Source organism: Sinohyriopsis cumingii, chromosome 4, assembly GCF_028554795.1.
Source record: "Sinohyriopsis cumingii isolate HCF-2022 chromosome 4, ASM2855479v2, whole genome shotgun sequence".
NCBI lineage: Eukaryota > Metazoa > Mollusca > Bivalvia > Unionida > Unionidae > Sinohyriopsis > Sinohyriopsis cumingii.
In genome coordinates, this window is record NC_142964.1 from 52,092,465 (window position 1) to 52,112,148 (window position 19,684).

General features: G+C 34.6%; 1 protein-coding gene across 1 annotated transcript in view; it reads right to left on the reverse strand.

The window, feature by feature from the left end:
• Positions 1-19,684, reverse strand: part of LOC149801160 (intermembrane lipid transfer protein VPS13A-like) — a 354,720-nt gene that overhangs the window by 33,510 nt on the left and 301,526 nt on the right. Inside the window, exons 73-75 of the mRNA XM_089956772.1 lie at positions 18,419-18,484; positions 7,373-7,429; positions 2,841-2,980 (exon numbers count right to left, since the gene is read on the reverse strand). Of these exons, the coding sequence (XP_089812898.1) occupies positions 2,841-2,980; positions 7,373-7,429; positions 18,419-18,484 (263 nt within the window). The remainder of the gene's footprint in view (positions 1-2,840; positions 2,981-7,372; positions 7,430-18,418; positions 18,485-19,684) is intronic.

Sequence of the window (19,684 nt, forward strand, 5' to 3'; positions counted from 1 at the left end):
ACAAAAACAGGCTTCAAGTGTTAACTCTGCATAATGTTTTCAACATGAATCAAGGACATTTTCAATGAATGAACTTACAGGACTTGTTACTATTTGATATTCTGTGTCATCCATACAGTATTGTATACCTGTTATGATGACAAATGGCAAATATTTGACAAAAAAATCTCTTGATTAATAAAATTGTTTAAGTAGTGAATAAAAAGATTTTCAAGATGGCTGCCATTTTGCCATACTGCAGTGTCAGATCAACACCATTTTCATTTACCAAGTAGTACCAACTACATATCATAAGAAATATTCTGATGAAAATCCAAAGTAAATATGACTTTTCATCGAGAAAAAGCAATCAAATTTTCAAGATGGCCTCTGTGGCAGCCATATTGGATCTCAGATTGGCACAATTGTTATTTAAGACCAACTGGATACCATAAGAAGTCTTCTAGTGAAACCCTAACATGATATGACTTTCTGATCAGGTGTAGCAATAACAAGAATTTCAAGATGGCTGATGTGTTGGTCATACTGGATGCCAGATCAACACCATTTTCACATGGGATAAGCTAAACATCATAAGAAGTCTTCAGGTGAAAATTCTGTGTTGATATGATTTTTTTTCTCAGAAGGAGTAGTGATAAGAAGTAGTGATAACAAGAAGTAGCGAAAACAAGGAGTAGTGACAACAAGGAGTTACAAGTAATAACAAGGAGTAGTAATAACAAGGAGTAGTGATAATAAGGATTAGTGATAAAAAGATTTTCAAAATGTTGCTGTGGTGGTCATATTGGATGTCAGATCAACACCATTTTCACACGGGATAAGAGAGACATCATAAGAAGTCTTCTGGTGAAAACTCTGTGTTGATACGATTTTTCTTCAGAAGGAGTAGTCATAACAAGGAGTAGTGGTAACAAGGATTAGTGATAACAAGGATTAGTGATAACAAGGAGTGGTGATAACAATGAGTAGTGGTAACAATGAGTAGTAATAACAAGGATTAGTGATAACAATGAGTAGTGGTAACAAGGATTAGTGATAACAAGGATTAGTGATAACAATGAGTAGTCATAACAAGGAGTAGTGATAACAAGGATTAGTAATAACAAGGATTAGTAATAACAAGGAGTAGTCATAACAAGGAGTAGTGATAACAAGGAGTAGTGATAACAATGAGTAGTAATAACAAGGAGTAGTAATAACAAGGATTAGTCATAACAAGGAGTAGTCATAACAAGGAGTAGTAATAACAAGGAGTAGTCATAACAAGGAGTAGTAATAACAAGGAGTAGTAATAACAAGGAGTAGTCATAACAAGGAGTAGTAATAACAAGGAGTAGTAATAACAAGGAGTAGTCATAACAAGGAGTAGTAATAACAAGGATTAGTGATAACAAGGAGTAGTCATAACAAGGAGTAGTAATAACAAGGAGTAGTCATAACAAGGATTAGTGATAACAAGGATTAGTGATAACAAAGAGTAGTCATAACAAGGAGTAGTAATAACAAGGATTAGTGATAACAAGGAGTAGTCATAACAAGGAGTAGTAATAACAAGGAGTAGTAATAACAAGGAGTAGTCATAACAAGGAGTAGTAATAACAAGGATTAGTGATAACAAGGAGTAGTCATAACAAGGAGTAGTAATAACAAGGAGTAGTAATAACAAGGAGTAGTCATAACAAGGAGTAGTAATAACAAGGAGTAGTAATAACAAGGATTAGAGATAACAAGGATTAGTGATAACAAGATTTTCAAAACAGTTGCCATGCAGGTCATATTGAACATCAGATTGGCATCTGGTAGTGAAACCTCAATGTTGGCATGACTATCCATTCTGGAGGAGTAACAATAACAAGATTTTCAAAATGGCAGCTGTGGTGATCATACTGGATGTCCAACTGGAACCATTTTCATTCAGGACCAAGTGGCATCATAAATTTTCTTGTGAAAACTCCATGTTTATATGACATTCCATTATTAAGGAGTACCAATAACAAGATTTTCAAGATGGCTGCCATCATAGTCATATTGGATATCAAACTGGCACCATTTTCATTAGGACCAAACAGATCCATAAGCAGTCTTTTATTGAAAAAGCCATGTTGATACAACCATTGATTCATGGTAAGTAATAACAATATTAGCAAGAAGACTGCTGTGGTGGCCATACTGGATGTCTGAACATCACCATTGTCATTTTGGACCAACTAGACCCGAGGATGAATGGGTGTATAGTGTCATGGCAATCCTCCTAGTAATTTAGGAGTAATGATAACAATTCTGTACTAATGAAAAGAGACAGACATTCCATACGAGAGCTAAAAATCAGTCCTTTTATTTTCATAGGATGTCCAACAATTTACCAAATTTATACATGGCTGATTTTCTCTTGTTTTTTTTACATTTACATTTTAAATAGTCTATTACAATTTGCATATTCTAGGAGGGAATGAACTTGTGGATTAATGTCAGACAGACCTTTTCTTTATATCTGACCACTGACAGCTGAAATTGGATCAGGATAAACTGATAATGATGAAGCATAGCAATTCCTTTTTGTTCTCAATTTTACTCAAAAGTATGCGTCAATATTATAGTATGGTCAGTGCATCAAGTGTATTTTCCCTTTATTTTCCCTCCAAGTTCAGTCCTCCGATTGTCCATTCATTTGACCATGCTAAAAAAATTCAATGGTATAACATTAAGATACGTGGATATTTTTTAAATACAGCTAGAAATATCAAAAGCTAATGTAAATGCCTGATTTCAATGATTCCTAGTACAGCAGCAATTTACAGGATACTGTAATAGTTATATATTTGCATTAGTCCTGTCCTCACCTTAGTTCTACATCTTTCATCTCGGTCAGAGTTGCTCCAACAGAGGTAAGGAAGAACTCAAAAATGTCAGACACAATTGTCGTCTGGTCGGTCTTGACGCTCTCATGAACTGTGCCATGGAGTGAGAAGCTGATATGCATCTAAATAAAGAACACAAAAACCAATGCTGAGCAATTATGAAATGTTTGTATTTGTTCCTTCAGCTTCAGTATCATTTAATTAATTCCATACATCTAACAGTCAATTTACTACATCATGAACATGCTCAATAAACACTTTTTATTGCACACCCTCAGGACCTTTTCAATCACATAAGAATTTAAAGAAATATCATAACAAAACAAAATCTGCGATTAAACCAAGATGAATGAGTTGTAATTTGCACCAGCTCCGATCACCCATGGTATGTGAGACAGCTTCTATATAACCTGACTGGAAATAGTCTCCATATGTTGGGGAATGGCTTTGAAAGCAAACAAGTTTCCCTCCTGCAAATCCAGTGGAAGTCATGAAGCTCAATGCATCTACTGAACAATCAAGTTTATCTAATGTTTGTCATGGCCAATTGCATATATCCCACTGAGAGCCCAATGTGTCTTTATGGACGTGCATCAATGCTTCTATCCAGCTCTTCCACAACCACAGTGATTAATGAGATGCTAATGTCAAAAGTAGAAAATTAGTTGACCTAGTTTCAGAACACCAAAAAGTCAAGTGTTTGCAACTACCAAACCACTTGAATTCCAATGATAATTAATGAATATCTCAGGGATATCCATAATAAGAAGGAGACCACAGTGTTCAAACACTTTAACCAACCTGACCACGATATAAATTGTGTTCAGTATTAGGTAATAGAAGCCAATCTGATCCAGTGCTCTCTAGAACAAAATTCATTGAAAAGATAATACTTTATTGGATACATCAAGTGATGCTCCATTGTTGGTAGGGATCAACATCTCTGTTTAAATGGGAGTTGAGACTTTTCTAATTTAATCTGCAAGAGCCATGTTTACCATCAATTATCAAGAACAGATTAATTAAATTGCTTTATTTAATAACTGATTACTGCAAATTCCTGGATCCACAATATCATCAAAGAGTAAATCTGGCAATGATTAAACCTGGCAATGATTAAACCTGATAATGGTTAAGCCTGGCAATGATTAAGCGCAATGATTAAACCTGGCAATTAAACCTGGCAATGATTAAACCTGGCAATGATTAAACCTGGCAATGAGTAAACCTGGCAATGATAAAACCTGGCAATGATAAAACCTGGCAATGATTAAGCCTGGCAATGATTAAACCTGGCAATGATAAAACCTGGCAATGATAAAACCTGGCAATGATTAAGCCTGGCAATGATTAAACCTGGCAATGATTAAACCTGATGCTTTCACTATTCTACAGCTTTAAAACCACACACATACTGGCTAACTAAATATCTATAGGGGTCCCAGGTGTCCAAGTGGTCTAAAGTGTTCATCTTTATCCATCGCTGCCATCTCATCTCTGTCCACCTGGGTTCAAGTATCAGGCTTGACCTATGGGCATGTGAGAAAGCATGCAAGTAGCTTCCCATGGGTCAGTGGTTCTTCTCATGGCTTTACCAGAATCCACCTCCTCTGCTGCATCCTCTGCATCACACACACCTAATGTTAAGAATGTAGCGATCAGAGACAGTGAAGCAACTACCAGTCACAGATACCATTAGGTTTAGATGCTTGAAGCTCTCTGGCTACTTTGCAGGATATGGATCAAAATTGTGCACTTAAAGCTTCAATTAGAAAACCTGTGGGAAGATTAACAAGCATTTGACTTAAGGAGTTCAAACTTGGACTGCACACCAGACGGTGAAGCAACTACCAGTCACAGATACCATTAGGTTTAGATGTTTGAAGCTCTCTGACTACTTTGCAGGATATGGATCAAAATTGTGCACTCAAAGCTTCAATTAGAAAACCTGTGGGAAGATTGACAAGCATTTGACTTACGGAGTTCAAACTTGGACTGTACACCAGACGGCAAAAGGCACAAGACTGCATCTACTCTGGCTAACTCTCATTTAAAACTGCTACAGGTGGCATAGTAATGACAATATAGATAATACTACAAAAAGCAAAATAATAATACCTTTGGAACTCTTCTAGGTTATGTTACATTTAGTAAGAAAGTACATTCTGAAACACTACGTGAGAATACTGAAAATATATGTAACATGACAGCTATACTACAGTGTGACCCCGCTATAACAAGGTAGCTGAGAGCCATAGAACCCAACCGTGTTATATACCGAACCGTGTTATAAGCAATCAGGTCAGTTAGCTGAAGAAAATGATGCATATACACCCTAAAAATCTGCAGGGGAGGGTAGGTAATAAATGCAGGTGGTAAAATATGCGCTTCATCAGCACAGTTACCATCTTAAATCGATGCATATTAAGTTAGAAATACACCTGTAGTGAAAACATAAAAGGCATATATAATAGTTTACTTTATTTAGAGAACCACGAATTAATACATATGTGTGAATTCTGCTTATATATACATGTCTAATGTATAGCATGAATAGAGTATCAACACTGTGTACTCACCCGTGAATCTCATCACATACATTGAATCCACAATACAGAATACAAGTGATTCCATTGAAAATATGCACACACAGAGATTTAAAATATTCAATAATTTTGTCGCAGGTCATATTGGTCTGAATTCAGTGGAAAAATATAGCACAATCACATAACAAATGACGAAGTACATTTATTTTTCAGTACGTCCCAAGTCGGTAAAAGTTAGTTTGCGTTTTAAGCCACCACTGGTAGCAGTCATAAACATACACTTTTTACCTGCAAAAAGGAAACTTTCACGGCACAGTTAACGTGCTCCAGTCACATTGGAAAATGCAAAAATCCATCAAATTCCATTACTTTTATTTAAGCTTGGTACCGACTTCCTTTGAAGAAAAGTTCTTTGTTTTTATTGAAGATTGTAGTCAGCTTTCTTTGATGAAGGGTGCATGCATTATTGAAGTCACCGCTAAAGGACAGCTTTGGAGAACCAAACAAATGCCTGTTTTTCCATTTGCTGAATATGTTTTCATAACAACTGGTGCTTCAAAGGTAATCTGTTTCCTTTGAAATTTCAGCAAACTATTCTGTCTGGGTACATTTTTATAAAGGAATTGGCCATCGTTTGGTTATTTTAGTTAATGTTCCTCTCTGCCTATTGAAAAAACCAATGAGTAAGATGGCTTTTTTCTTTACATTTGTGGTAACAGCATAATGCTGCCTTCCACAAATGTGTCAAAGGGTCAACGGATGATAGAGACAAGTGTTCTGGTCTGATGACAGGGATTATTACAGAAAATGTGAGTGTTCTGAAGGATTTAATTCTGAGTGAAAAGAAGAGGAATTTTACTTACCATCTACATACAGATGTCAGTCTCTGTAAATATATCAATTACTAGCAAGCGGCCAAAAATCCAATGAAAGATAGATTATGAGATAATGCCTCGGCTGGTTGATCTCCGTTACCAGAAATGTCAATAACAAAATAGCGGATACCTCACGACATAAAGTACTCGCGCTAGATATCAAGATAAGCGGATTATGATATAAGAAGTGCATTGTTTAGATGGTTTGTCAATATGGACAAAGAATTTGTCCGATGTAACAACAGAAAAATTTCAGTGCATTTTATATCCAGTTTGCGGCTTCCTTTCATGGGGCCTCTGAATTTCTCCTCTCCAAACCAATGGATGTATATACAAGTTTAAACAGCCAACAATGTCGCCAATAAAAAAGAAATCACCAGATGGTATATTTTGCTGCTAATAAGGACAAAAAATTGCAGTTTGCAACATTGGCGAAGTCCTACGCAATCCCACAATAAACATTTTACTCGCTATTTTTTGCACTTTTAAAAAGACAAAAACTACTTATTCATGAACGACAAAAATACGTATAAAGTTTCAGGAGTCATGCCATGATCGTCTTGTATTATTCATATGCGATCTCTTTCCCAAAAATGATAATAAACCTGTTACATTTTTTTTGGTACTTTAAGAAAGATTTTTGTTTTGTGTATGAGAAAAATACATGTATATGAAATTTTGGGAGCCACACCACAACCGTGTTATATCCAAATTCATGTTATAATGGAGCATGCTACAGCGGGGTCACACTGTATATTGTATCCTTCTTGTTATCATTCTACACCAAAATATGTTTATCATTTTCACAGACTATGGTCAGTACACTGGAATTAAGGAAATATTCCTACATAATAATTATAAAAAATATCATTAATATAAACAGTCAAATTCAGCCACTCAAACTTATATTTTCACTAAAACCCAATGAAGAGACTTTGACTTTGGTTTGGTCACGGTATGCAGAATATAAAGAAAGGTACTCAGTGAATAAGTACTTTGTACTATTGGAACTAGTATCATCTCAAAACTGTGTGATAGTGACTTTTCCCTCATTAATTAGGGTCAAATTACTTGTTTAGATGTTCTGTCATACCTTGAGAGGTGACAATTTAAGATGTTCAAAAAATATCCAACTTGGTCTATCTTTAACCTGAAAATAAAAAACGAGAAAAAAGCAGTAAAATAAATATTATTTTCAATAAGAGCATAACATGATTCAATGATACATTATAACAATCTTTGAAGGTTTTCAAATATTATAAATCCTTTTTGTTAGAAAAGTTTTCTACTTTCTTTTTAATACAGATCTGGTATGGAATTTCCATGAAAAAGAAACCACATGAAGTGTATGAAATGGTATACATATAAAGTCTCTAATTTATTCAAACTTTAGTATGAGCTTAATGTTGTGTATATTCATTCATACATGTATTCACAACCAACACACTCTACCAGAGATGCTGCCAGGATTTTATCCATGGGGAGAGTTCCTCCCTTGTCAAAAAATAAGGGGGAGTAGAAAAAAGGAGGGAGAGGAGGAAATGGCCAGTGTTAAAAAATATCCCTCTCTCAACCCTTCCTTCTTAGCCATGTTAGAGCTCTACTGAAATAAAAATCATTACAAGATGGCACTTCTAGTTGTATAAGCATTAATCTGCTGATTGTTAATATTTTCCATATCTGTCTATGAATATTGTTACTGCTGAGAACCCCCTTTCACAGTCTACTGTCTGAAGGGGCATATACACAGCTTGCTTAGCCAGCTTGAACAAGTTGGAAAACAGTTCTTTATGATTGTTATGTACATTTTCCCACAACTTACAGGTATTATCTTTGAATACTTCTGCTGCAAGTTAAGATTTTTCTCCAAAATAATCTCTGCCAAAGTCTCACTGCTTTACTGACTACCATGCCAGGTTTCTTACCTGTTCCGTAATGTTGTATTAGGGTTTTTAACTCCATAAATGCCATAGTGTGATTGGTCAGAGAGAGATATTTTGATTTCTTAATTTCATTGTTAGATTCTTAGGTATCAGTTTATCTTAACCCTTATAGTCCTGTATAGTTTTGTAGTACAACCCTTATAGTCCTGTATAGTTTTGTAGTACAACCCTTATTGTCCTGTATAGTTTTGTAGTACAACCCTTATAGTCCTGTATAGTTTTGTGGTACAACCCTTATAGTCCTGTATAGTTTTGTAGTACAACCCATATAGTCCTGTCTAGTTTTGAAGTACAACCCTTATAGTCCTGTATAGTTATGTAGTACAACCCTTATAGCCCTGTATAGTTTTGTAGTACAACCCATATAGTCCTGTATAGTTTTGTAGTACAACCCTTATAATCCTGTACAGTTTTGTAGTACAACCCATATAGTCCTGTATAGTTTTGTAGTACAACCCTTATAATCCTGTACAGTTTTGTAGTACAACCCATATAATCCTGTATAGTTTTGTAGTACAACCCATATAGTCCTGTATAGTTTTGTAGTACAACCCTTATAATCCTGTACAGTTTTGTAGTACAACCCATATAGTCCTGTATAGTTTTGTAGTACAACCCTTATAATCCTGTACAGTTTTGTAGTACAACCCATATAGTCCTGTATAGTTTTGTAGTACAACCCTTATAATCCTGTACAGTTTTGTAGTACAACCCATATAGTCCTGTATAGTTTTGTAGTACAACCCTTATAATCCTGTACAGTTTTGTAGTACAACCCTTATAATCCTGTACAGTTTTGTAGTACAACCCTTATAATCCTGTATAGTTTTGTAGTACAACCCATATAATCCTGTATAGTTTTGTAGTACAACCCTTATTGTCCTGTATAGTTTTGTAGTACAACCCTTATAATCCTGTATAGTTTTGTAGTACAACCCATATAGTCCTGTATAGTTTTGTAGTACAACCCATATAGTCCTGTATAGTTTTGTAGTACAACCCTTATAATCCTGTACAGTTTTGTAGTACAACCCATATAGTCCTGTATAGTTTTGTAGTACAACCCATATAGTCCTGTATAGTTTTGTAGTACAACCCATATAGTCCTGTATTTTTGTAGTACAACCCTTATTGTCCTGTATAGTTTTGTAGTACAACCCATATAGTCCTGTATAGTTTTGTAGTACAACCCATATAGTCCTGTATTTTTGTAGTACAACCCTTATAATCCTGTACAGTTTTGTAGTACAACCCATATAGTCCTGTATAGTTTTGTAGTACAACCCTTATAATCCTGTACAGTTTTGTAGTACAACCCTTATAATCCTGTACAGTTTTGTAGTACAACCCTTATAATCCTGTACAGTTTTGTAGTACAACCCATATAATCCTGTATAGTTTTGTAGTACAACCCTTATTGTCCTGTATAGTTTTGTAGTACAACCCTTATAATCCTGTATAGTTTTGTAGTACAACCCATATAGTCCTGTATAGTTTTGTAGTACAACCCATATAGTCCTGTATAGTTTTGTAGTACAACCCTTATAATCCTGTACAGTTTTGTAGTACAACCCATATAGTCCTGTATAGTTTTGTAGTACAACCCATATAGTCCTGTATAGTTTTGTAGTACAACCCATATAGTCCTGTATTTTTGTAGTACAACCCTTATTGTCCTGTATAGTTTTGTAGTACAACCCATATAGTCCTGTATAGTTTTGTAGTACAACCCATATAGTCCTGTATAGTTTTGTAGTACAACCCTTATAATCCTGTATAGTTTTGTAGTACAACCCATATAGTCCTGTATAGTTTTGTAGTACAACCCATATAGTCCTGTATAGTTTTGTAGTACAACCCATATAGTCCTGTATTTTTGTAGTACAACCCTTATTGTCCTGTATAGTTTTGTAGTACAACCCATATAGTCCTGTATAGTTTTGTAGTACAACCCATATAGTCCTGTATAGTTTTGTAGTACAACCCATATAGTCCTGTATAGTTTTGTAGTACAACCCATATAGTCCTGTATAGTTTTGTAGTACAACCCTTATAATCCTGTATAGTTTTGTAGTACAACCCATATAGTCCTGTATAGTTTTGTAGTACAACCCATATAGTCCTGTATAGTTTTGTAGTACAACCCATATAGTCCTGTATTTTTGTAGTACAACCCTTATTGTCCTGTATAGTTTTGTAGTACAACCCATATAGTCCTGTATAGTTTTGTAGTACAACCCATATAGTCCTGTATAGTTTTGTAGTACAACCCTTATAATCCTGTATAGTTTTGTAGTACAACCCATATAGTCCTGTATAGTTTTGTAGTACAACCCATATAGTCCTGTATAGTTTTGTAGTACAACCCATATAGTCCTGTATTTTTGTAGTACAACCCTTATTGTCCTGTATAGTTTTGTAGTACAACCCATATAGTCCTGTATAGTTTTGTAGTACAACCCATATAGTCCTGTATAGTTTTGTAGTACAACCCATATAGTCCTGTATAGTTTTGTAGTACAACCCATATAGTCCTGTATAGTTTTGTAGTACAACCCTTATAATCCTGTATAGTTTTGTAGTACAACCCATATAATCCTGTATAGTTTTGTAGTACAACCCATATAGTCCTGTATAGTTTTGTAGTACAACCCATATAATCCTGTATAGTTTTGTAGTACAACCCTTATAATCCTGTACAGTTTTGTAGTACAACCCATATAATCCTGTATAGTTTTGTAGTACAACCCATATAATCCTGTATAGTTTTGTAGTACAACCCATATAGTCCTGTATAGTTTTGTAGTACAACCCTTATTGTCCTGTATAGTTTTGTAGTACAACCCTTATAATCCTGTATAGTTTTGTAGTACAACCCATATAGTCCTGTATAGTTTTGTAGTACAACCCTTATTGTCCTGTATAGTTTTGTAGTACAACCCATATAATCCTGTATAGTTTTGTAGTACAACCCATATAGTCCTGTATAGTTTTGTAGTACAACCCATATAGTCCTGTATAGTTTTGTAGTACAACCCATATAGTCCTGTATAGTTTTGTAGTACAACCCATATAGTCCTGTATAGTTTTGTAGTACAACCCTTATAATCCTGTATAGTTTTGTAGTACAACCCTTATAGTCCTGTATAGTTTTGTAGTACAACCCATATAGTCCTGTATAGTTTTGTAGTACAACCCATATAGTCCTGTATAGTTTTGTAGTACAACCCTTATAATCCTGTACAGTTTTGTAGTACAACCCTTATAATCCTGTACAGTTTTGTAGTACAACCCTTATAATCCTGTACAGTTTTGTAGTACAACCCATATAATCCTGTATAGTTTTGTAGTACAACCCTTATTGTCCTGTATAGTTTTGTAGTACAACCCTTATAATCCTGTATAGTTTTGTAGTACAACCCATATAGTCCTGTATAGTTTTGTAGTACAACCCATATAGTCCTGTATAGTTTTGTAGTACAACCCTTATAATCCTGTACAGTTTTGTAGTACAACCCATATAGTCCTGTATAGTTTTGTAGTACAACCCATATAGTCCTGTATAGTTTTGTAGTACAACCCATATAGTCCTGTATTTTTGTAGTACAACCCTTATTGTCCTGTATAGTTTTGTAGTACAACCCATATAGTCCTGTATAGTTTTGTAGTACAACCCATATAGTCCTGTATAGTTTTGTAGTACAACCCTTATAATCCTGTATAGTTTTGTAGTACAACCCATATAGTCCTGTATAGTTTTGTAGTACAACCCATATAGTCCTGTATAGTTTTGTAGTACAACCCATATAGTCCTGTATTTTTGTAGTACAACCCTTATTGTCCTGTATAGTTTTGTAGTACAACCCATATAGTCCTGTATAGTTTTGTAGTACAACCCATATAGTCCTGTATAGTTTTGTAGTACAACCCATATAGTCCTGTATAGTTTTGTAGTACAACCCATATAGTCCTGTATAGTTTTGTAGTACAACCCTTATAATCCTGTATAGTTTTGTAGTACAACCCATATAGTCCTGTATAGTTTTGTAGTACAACCCATATAGTCCTGTATAGTTTTGTAGTACAACCCATATAGTCCTGTATTTTTGTAGTACAACCCTTATTGTCCTGTATAGTTTTGTAGTACAACCCATATAGTCCTGTATAGTTTTGTAGTACAACCCATATAGTCCTGTATAGTTTTGTAGTACAACCCTTATAATCCTGTATAGTTTTGTAGTACAACCCATATAGTCCTGTATAGTTTTGTAGTACAACCCATATAGTCCTGTATAGTTTTGTAGTACAACCCATATAGTCCTGTATTTTTGTAGTACAACCCTTATTGTCCTGTATAGTTTTGTAGTACAACCCATATAGTCCTGTATAGTTTTGTAGTACAACCCATATAGTCCTGTATAGTTTTGTAGTACAACCCATATAGTCCTGTATAGTTTTGTAGTACAACCCATATAGTCCTGTATAGTTTTGTAGTACAACCCTTATAATCCTGTATAGTTTTGTAGTACAACCCATATAATCCTGTATAGTTTTGTAGTACAACCCATATAGTCCTGTATAGTTTTGTAGTACAACCCATATAATCCTGTATAGTTTTGTAGTACAACCCTTATAATCCTGTACAGTTTTGTAGTACAACCCATATAATCCTGTATAGTTTTGTAGTACAACCCATATAATCCTGTATAGTTTTGTAGTACAACCCATATAGTCCTGTATAGTTTTGTAGTACAACCCTTATTGTCCTGTATAGTTTTGTAGTACAACCCTTATAATCCTGTATAGTTTTGTAGTACAACCCATATAGTCCTGTATAGTTTTGTAGTACAACCCTTATTGTCCTGTATAGTTTTGTAGTACAACCCATATAATCCTGTATAGTTTTGTAGTACAACCCATATAGTCCTGTATAGTTTTGTAGTACAACCCATATAGTCCTGTATAGTTTTGTAGTACAACCCATATAGTCCTGTATAGTTTTGTAGTACAACCCATATAGTCCTGTATAGTTTTGTAGTACAACCCTTATAATCCTGTATAGTTTTGTAGTACAACCCTTATAGTCCTGTATAGTTTTGTAGTACAACCCATATAGTCCTGTATAGTTTTGTAGTACAACCCTTATTGTCCTGTATAGTTTTGTAGTACAACCCTTATAATCCTGTATAGTTTTGTAGTACAACCCTTATTGTCCTGTATAGTTTTGTAGTACAACCCATATAGTCCTGTATAGTTTTGTAGTACAACCCATATAGTCCTGTATAGTTTTGTAGTACAACCCATATAGTCCTGTATAGTTTTGTAGTACAACCCTTATTGTCCTGTATAGTTTTGTAGTACAACCCTTATAATCCTGTATAGTTTTGTAGTACAACCCTTATTGTCCTGTATAGTTTTGTAGTACAACCCTTATAGTCCTGTATAGTTTTGTAGTACAACCCTTATAGTCCTGTATAGTTATTTAGTACAAGCCTTATAGTTCTGTATAGTTATGTAGTACGACCATTATAGTCCTGTATAGTTATGTAGTACAACCCATATAGTCCCGTATAGTTTTGTAGTACAACCCTTATTGTCCTGTATAGTTTTGTAGTACAACCCTTATAGTCCTGTATAGTTTTGTAGTACAACCCTTATAGTCCTGTATAGTTATTTAGTACAAGCCTTATAGTTCTGTATAGTTATGTAGTACGACCATTATAGTCCTGTATAGTTATGTAGTACAACCCATATAGTCCCGTATAGTTTTGTAGTAAACCCATATAGTCCTGTATAGTTTTGTAGTACAACCCTTATAGTCCTGTATAGTTTTGTAGTACAACCCATATAGTCCTGTATAGTTTTGTAGTACAACCCATATAGTCCTGTATAGTTTTGTAGTACAACCCTTATAGTCCTCTATAGTTTTGTAGTACAACCCTTATTGTCCTGTACAGTTTTGTAGTAAACCCATATAGTCCTGTATAGTTTTGTAGTAAACCCATATAGTCCTGTATAGTTTTGTAGTACAACCCTTATAATCCTGTTTAGTTTTGTAGTAAACCCATATAGTCCTGTATAGTTATGTAGTACAACCCATATAGTCCTGTATAGTTATGTAGTACAACCCATATAGTCCTGTATAGTTTTGTAGTACAACCCATATAGTCCTGTATAGTTTTGTAGTACAACCCATATAGTCCTGTATAGTTTTGTAGTACAACCCTTATAGTCCTCTATAGTTTTGTAGTACAACCCTTATAGTCCTGTATAGTTTTGTAGTACAACTCATATAGTCCTCTATAGTTTTGTAGTAAACCCATATAGTCCTGTATAGTTTTGTAGTACAACCCTTATAGTCCTGTATAGTTTTGTAGTACAACCCATATAGTCCTGAATAGTTTTGTAGTACAACCGTTATAGTCCTGTATAGGTTTGTAGTACAGCCCATATAGTCCTGGATAGTTTTGTAGTAAACCCATATAGTCAGTATAGTTTTGTAGTACAACCCATATAGTCCTGTATAGTTTTGTAGTACAACCCTTATAGTCCTGTATAGTTTTGTAGTACAACCCTTACAGTCCTGTATAGTTTTGTAGTACAACCCTTACAGTCCTGTATAGTTTTGTAGTACAACCCTTATAGTCCTGTATAGTTATGTAGTACAACCCTTACAGTCCTGTATTTTTGTAGTACAGCCCTTATAGTCCTGTATAGTTTTGTAGTACAACCCTTATAGTCCTGTATAGTTTTGTAGTACAACCCTTATAGTCCTGTATAGTTTTGTAGTACAACCCTTATAGTCCTGTATAGTTTTGTAGTACAACTCATATAGTCCTCTATAGTTTTGTAGTAAACCCATATAGTCCTGTATAGTTTTGTAGTACAACCCTTATAATCCTGTATAGTTTTGTAGTAAACCCATATAGTCCTGTATAGTTTTGTAGTACAACCCTTATAGTCCTGTACAGTTTTGTAGTACAACCCATATAGTCCTGAATAGTTTTGTAGTACAACCGTTATAGTCCTGTATAGGTTTGTAGTACAGCCCATATAGTCCTGGATAGTTTTGTAGTAAACCCATATAGTCAGTATAGTTTTGTAGTACAACCCATATAGTCCTGTATAGTTTTGTAGTACAACCCTTATAGTCCTGTATAGTTTTGTAGTACAACCCTTACAGTCCTGTATAGTTTTGTAGTACAATCCATATAGTCTTGTATAGTTTTGTAGTACAACCCTTACAGTCCTGTATTTTTGTAGTACAGCCCTTATAGTCCTGTATAGTTTTGTAGTACAACCCTTATAGTACTATATAGTTTTGTAGTACAACCCATATAGTCCTGTATAGTTTTGAAGTACAAAATTGCACTCTACTTTGAAACTGTATTTTAACTGAGCTTAGTATTCTGCCTCTATTACATTTAATTTCAAAATATCCCAAAAGGTGGGGTTGACCAGAATGCTGTCCATTGTTGTCCATCCAGACTTGTATATATTAAGACTTGTATTTTACACCATTTTCAGGCTCAAATTCACTCACTGGTGTATCCATTAACATTTACCCAGCTCCAATGATGCGATATATTTCATAACTTTAAACCTTATTGTCATCATCACTATCAACAGCCAGTATTTGCTAAATTAAACCATCATCATCAGATGAACTATGCTGAAAATCAAACATTAGGGATTTTATAGGTAGCTCCATATTCTTGATACAAGGTTCAAACAATGACTTAATGTTTTTTCCAGGGCCCAATGTGTCAACCAAATTTAGTTTAAAAACCATTCATGTCAAGCTGAAGAACCAAGATGTGTAAATAGTTGACTAAAATGTCAGATGTTGCTATAAGTGCTGCAATACCTGACTTACAGGATGACTTACAGGACGACTTACAGGATGACTTACAGGATGACTTACAGGATGACTTACAGGATGACGAGCACTTTATATAAAAATCATATACTGTGCAGAGTATATTTTCATATGCACAACTTGAAACTAATTTGTGGGAGTTCTTGTGCATGACTGCTCTCCAAATGCATGAATTTCTAAAAAAAATTGCAGGATTTATGTAACTGCACACCCTGACAGCACCTCTGCACTACATGACCCTGCCCTTCTTACATATAAAGGCATGTCAAAGTTATGATCTTAGAGTCTCTGTCAGTACAGTACTACATGTAAAGGCATGTCAATGTCAGTAGCTTATTGTCTCTATCAATACAGTATTATATGTGAAGGTATGTCAATGTCAGTATTTTAGAGTCTCTGCCAACACAGTATTATATGTGAAGGCATGTCAAAGTTATGATCTTAGAGTCTCTGTCAGTACAGTACTACATGTAAAGGCATGTCAATGTCAGTAGCTTACTCTCTCTGTCAACACAGTATTATATGTGAAGGCATGTCACTGTCAGTGTCTTACAGTCTCTGTCAACACAGTATTATATGTGAAGGTATGTCAATGTCAGTATTTTACAGTCTCTGTCAACACAGTATTATATGTGAAGGCATGTCAATGTCAGTATCTTATAGTCTCTGTCAACAAAGTATTATATGTGAAGGCATGTCAATGTCAGTATCTTATAGTCTCTGTCAACACAGTATTATATGTGAAGACATGTCAATGTCAGTATCTTAGCATCTCTGTCAATACCGTATTACATGTGAAAGCATGTCAATGTCAGTATCTTACAGTATCTGTCAAAACAGTATTACCATAATTATTCTCCTTTAGCCACTGCTCTCAAGTCTGCTCACTTAGAATTGGAAGCAGTTAATTTGTACTTATAAAAGTGCTCCAAAAAGTAAAGGTTTTGAATAGTCTGACTGAAAAAAATTGAACATTCTGATTGAAATTGACATTGATATATTTCACGGAATGTCAATGTCATTATTTTTTAAGTCCTTCTCAAAAACTACACACGTAAAGGTATGTCAAACTCAGTTATCATAGAAGTCTTTGTGAATTCAATATCACATGTGAAGGCTTCTCAAAGTCAGAACCTTTGTCAATACAGTAATATAAGATAAAACTTGTCAAGACAGCATCTTCAAGTCTCTGTCAATACAGTATTACATGTGGAGGTATATCAAAGTCATTATTCTTTAAGTCTCTGTCAATATAATATTATATGTGAAAGAATTTTCAAGTCAGTATCTAACAGTCTGTCACTACATTATTAGACGTTGTTGTTGTTCAAGGGTTTAATGCCATTTTTCAGCACACGATAGGTTACACATGGTGGCCAGTATTAATGGTGGAGGAAGAACCCAGGAAAACCCCGGAAAGAACCACCAACCCACGAGAAGCTACTGGCAAGCTTTCTCACATACTCACATTAGCCAAATCCAAGACTCGAACCCACGCAGACAGAGGTGAGATGGTAGTGATCCGTAACGAAGATCGCTTTAGACCACTCGGACACTCGGGGCCCCATTATTAGATATAAAGACATGTCTAAGTCAGAATCAAACAGTCTCTGTCAATACAGTATTACATGTAAAGGCATGTCTAAGTCAGTTATCTTTAAGTCTTTGTCAATAAAATATAAATACATTATTACAGGGATATCAAAGTCAGTGTTTAAAAGTCTCTCTCATTACCATATTACATGTGAAGGTAAGTAAAATTTCAGTTTTTTAGAACTTCTGTCAGTACAGTACTTATCCATGTTGATTACAAACCCAAAGGTGAAAAACACAGACCCAGATCTGCTGATGATAAAACTGTTAGCAGATCAGGTTCCCTGCTATTCATTTCGCTAAAGTGATTCCAAGATCACAAGGTAGACCCAGAAATGCTGATGATGAAACTGTTAGCAGATCATGGATTCTGCTGTTTGTTTCCATAGCAATTTCAAGATAACAGGATAGATCCAGAGCTGATGTTGATGAATATGACACCAGATCAGGGTCTCTGCTGTTTATTTTGCTAATGATCCCAAGAGAACTGGGTAGCCCCAGATCTGTCAAAGCATCAGCCAATAACAGATCCAGAATTATGTTGCTCATTACGGTTGCAAATGTTACATACGAAAATATAACACATGAATAAATAATAGAATAACTGCTAATGGAACCATTGTTTAGCTTGATAAAGGCTCCAGGAATAGCATGAACAATGAACCACCATTAGAGACTAGCAGTTTAAGAGAACACAAGTCACAAACTAGGACAAGTTACAAACCATGACAGCAGCCACATCCTGAAGCGAACGCTGAGCAAGTATTAAGTCTGCCTGCAGCTGGAAACTCTGAAATATGCATAACACAAAATATATATTTAAGTCGTGAAAAGTGGAAGTGGGCCATTGATGGTCTTTAACATTTAAAGCAAAGTCTTAGTGAGGTCAGAATGTAATGAGGTCAGAATGTAATGAGGTTAGAATGTAATGAGGTTAGAATGTAATGATTACAGTTGTGCTCCATGGCTTTCACATTTCACATCGGCACATCTATGTCATATGCACGAGGTTTCTTGTTAAAACTTTCCAATACTGGGACCATATTATAATAATAATAATAATAATAATAACAACAACAACAATAATAATGGTAACAATAACAACATTAATAATAATAATAATAATGATTAATAATAATAATAATAATAATAAAAATAACAACAATAATGAAATATGCTGACAATAAAATAATAATTGTGGGTGATTTTAATGCCTATACCAGTAGAGAGCCAGATTTTATCAAAGATGATAATGCTACCGATCTACTTCAAGAATTAATTGTACAGAAGACATGTAAGATCAGGTTCATCGATACAAAAAGGAGATAAATTACGATGGAAAAAATCTTCTTTAACTATGGCAGATGACTGGGTTGAGGAATACCAATGGTAGATGTGGATGAGATAAAGGGATAGGCAAATTTACATCTAACTATGGCATCTTGACCTCAACCACAGATTATGTATTAGCTGACATATGTTTTAAAAAATATATCATCCTTTTTGACACAGATTAGAATCAATACATACCATATTTACCATATGTTTTCTGACGTTTGTTTTCAGACACAGATTTTTTTCGTAGGAAATATAATATTTAAATGCCTTGCAAGTTTTCGGACATTGCTATAATTCTGTCTACAATTTATGTTTTCAGACACAATCTAGGAATATCTGCTGCATAGTTTCAATGTAAAATTCACAGCTTGTTTGCCGTTAACTGATACAAAGTTCGCTTCATTTGGTCACCAATTATTTAATGTGATCATGAACTTCCATGAACTAATATATTTTACAATTCTTAATCATATGTATGTATGTATGTATGTATGTATGTATGTATGTATGTATGTATGCAAATATACCGATAGACTGATAGATAGATAGATAAACATTTTTATATTAAGCCATAAACAATAAATAGCTTTGTTTAGTTCCTTGGGCTAAAAGCCCTCAAATTCTGTATCACTATCATCATCCATATTGTATA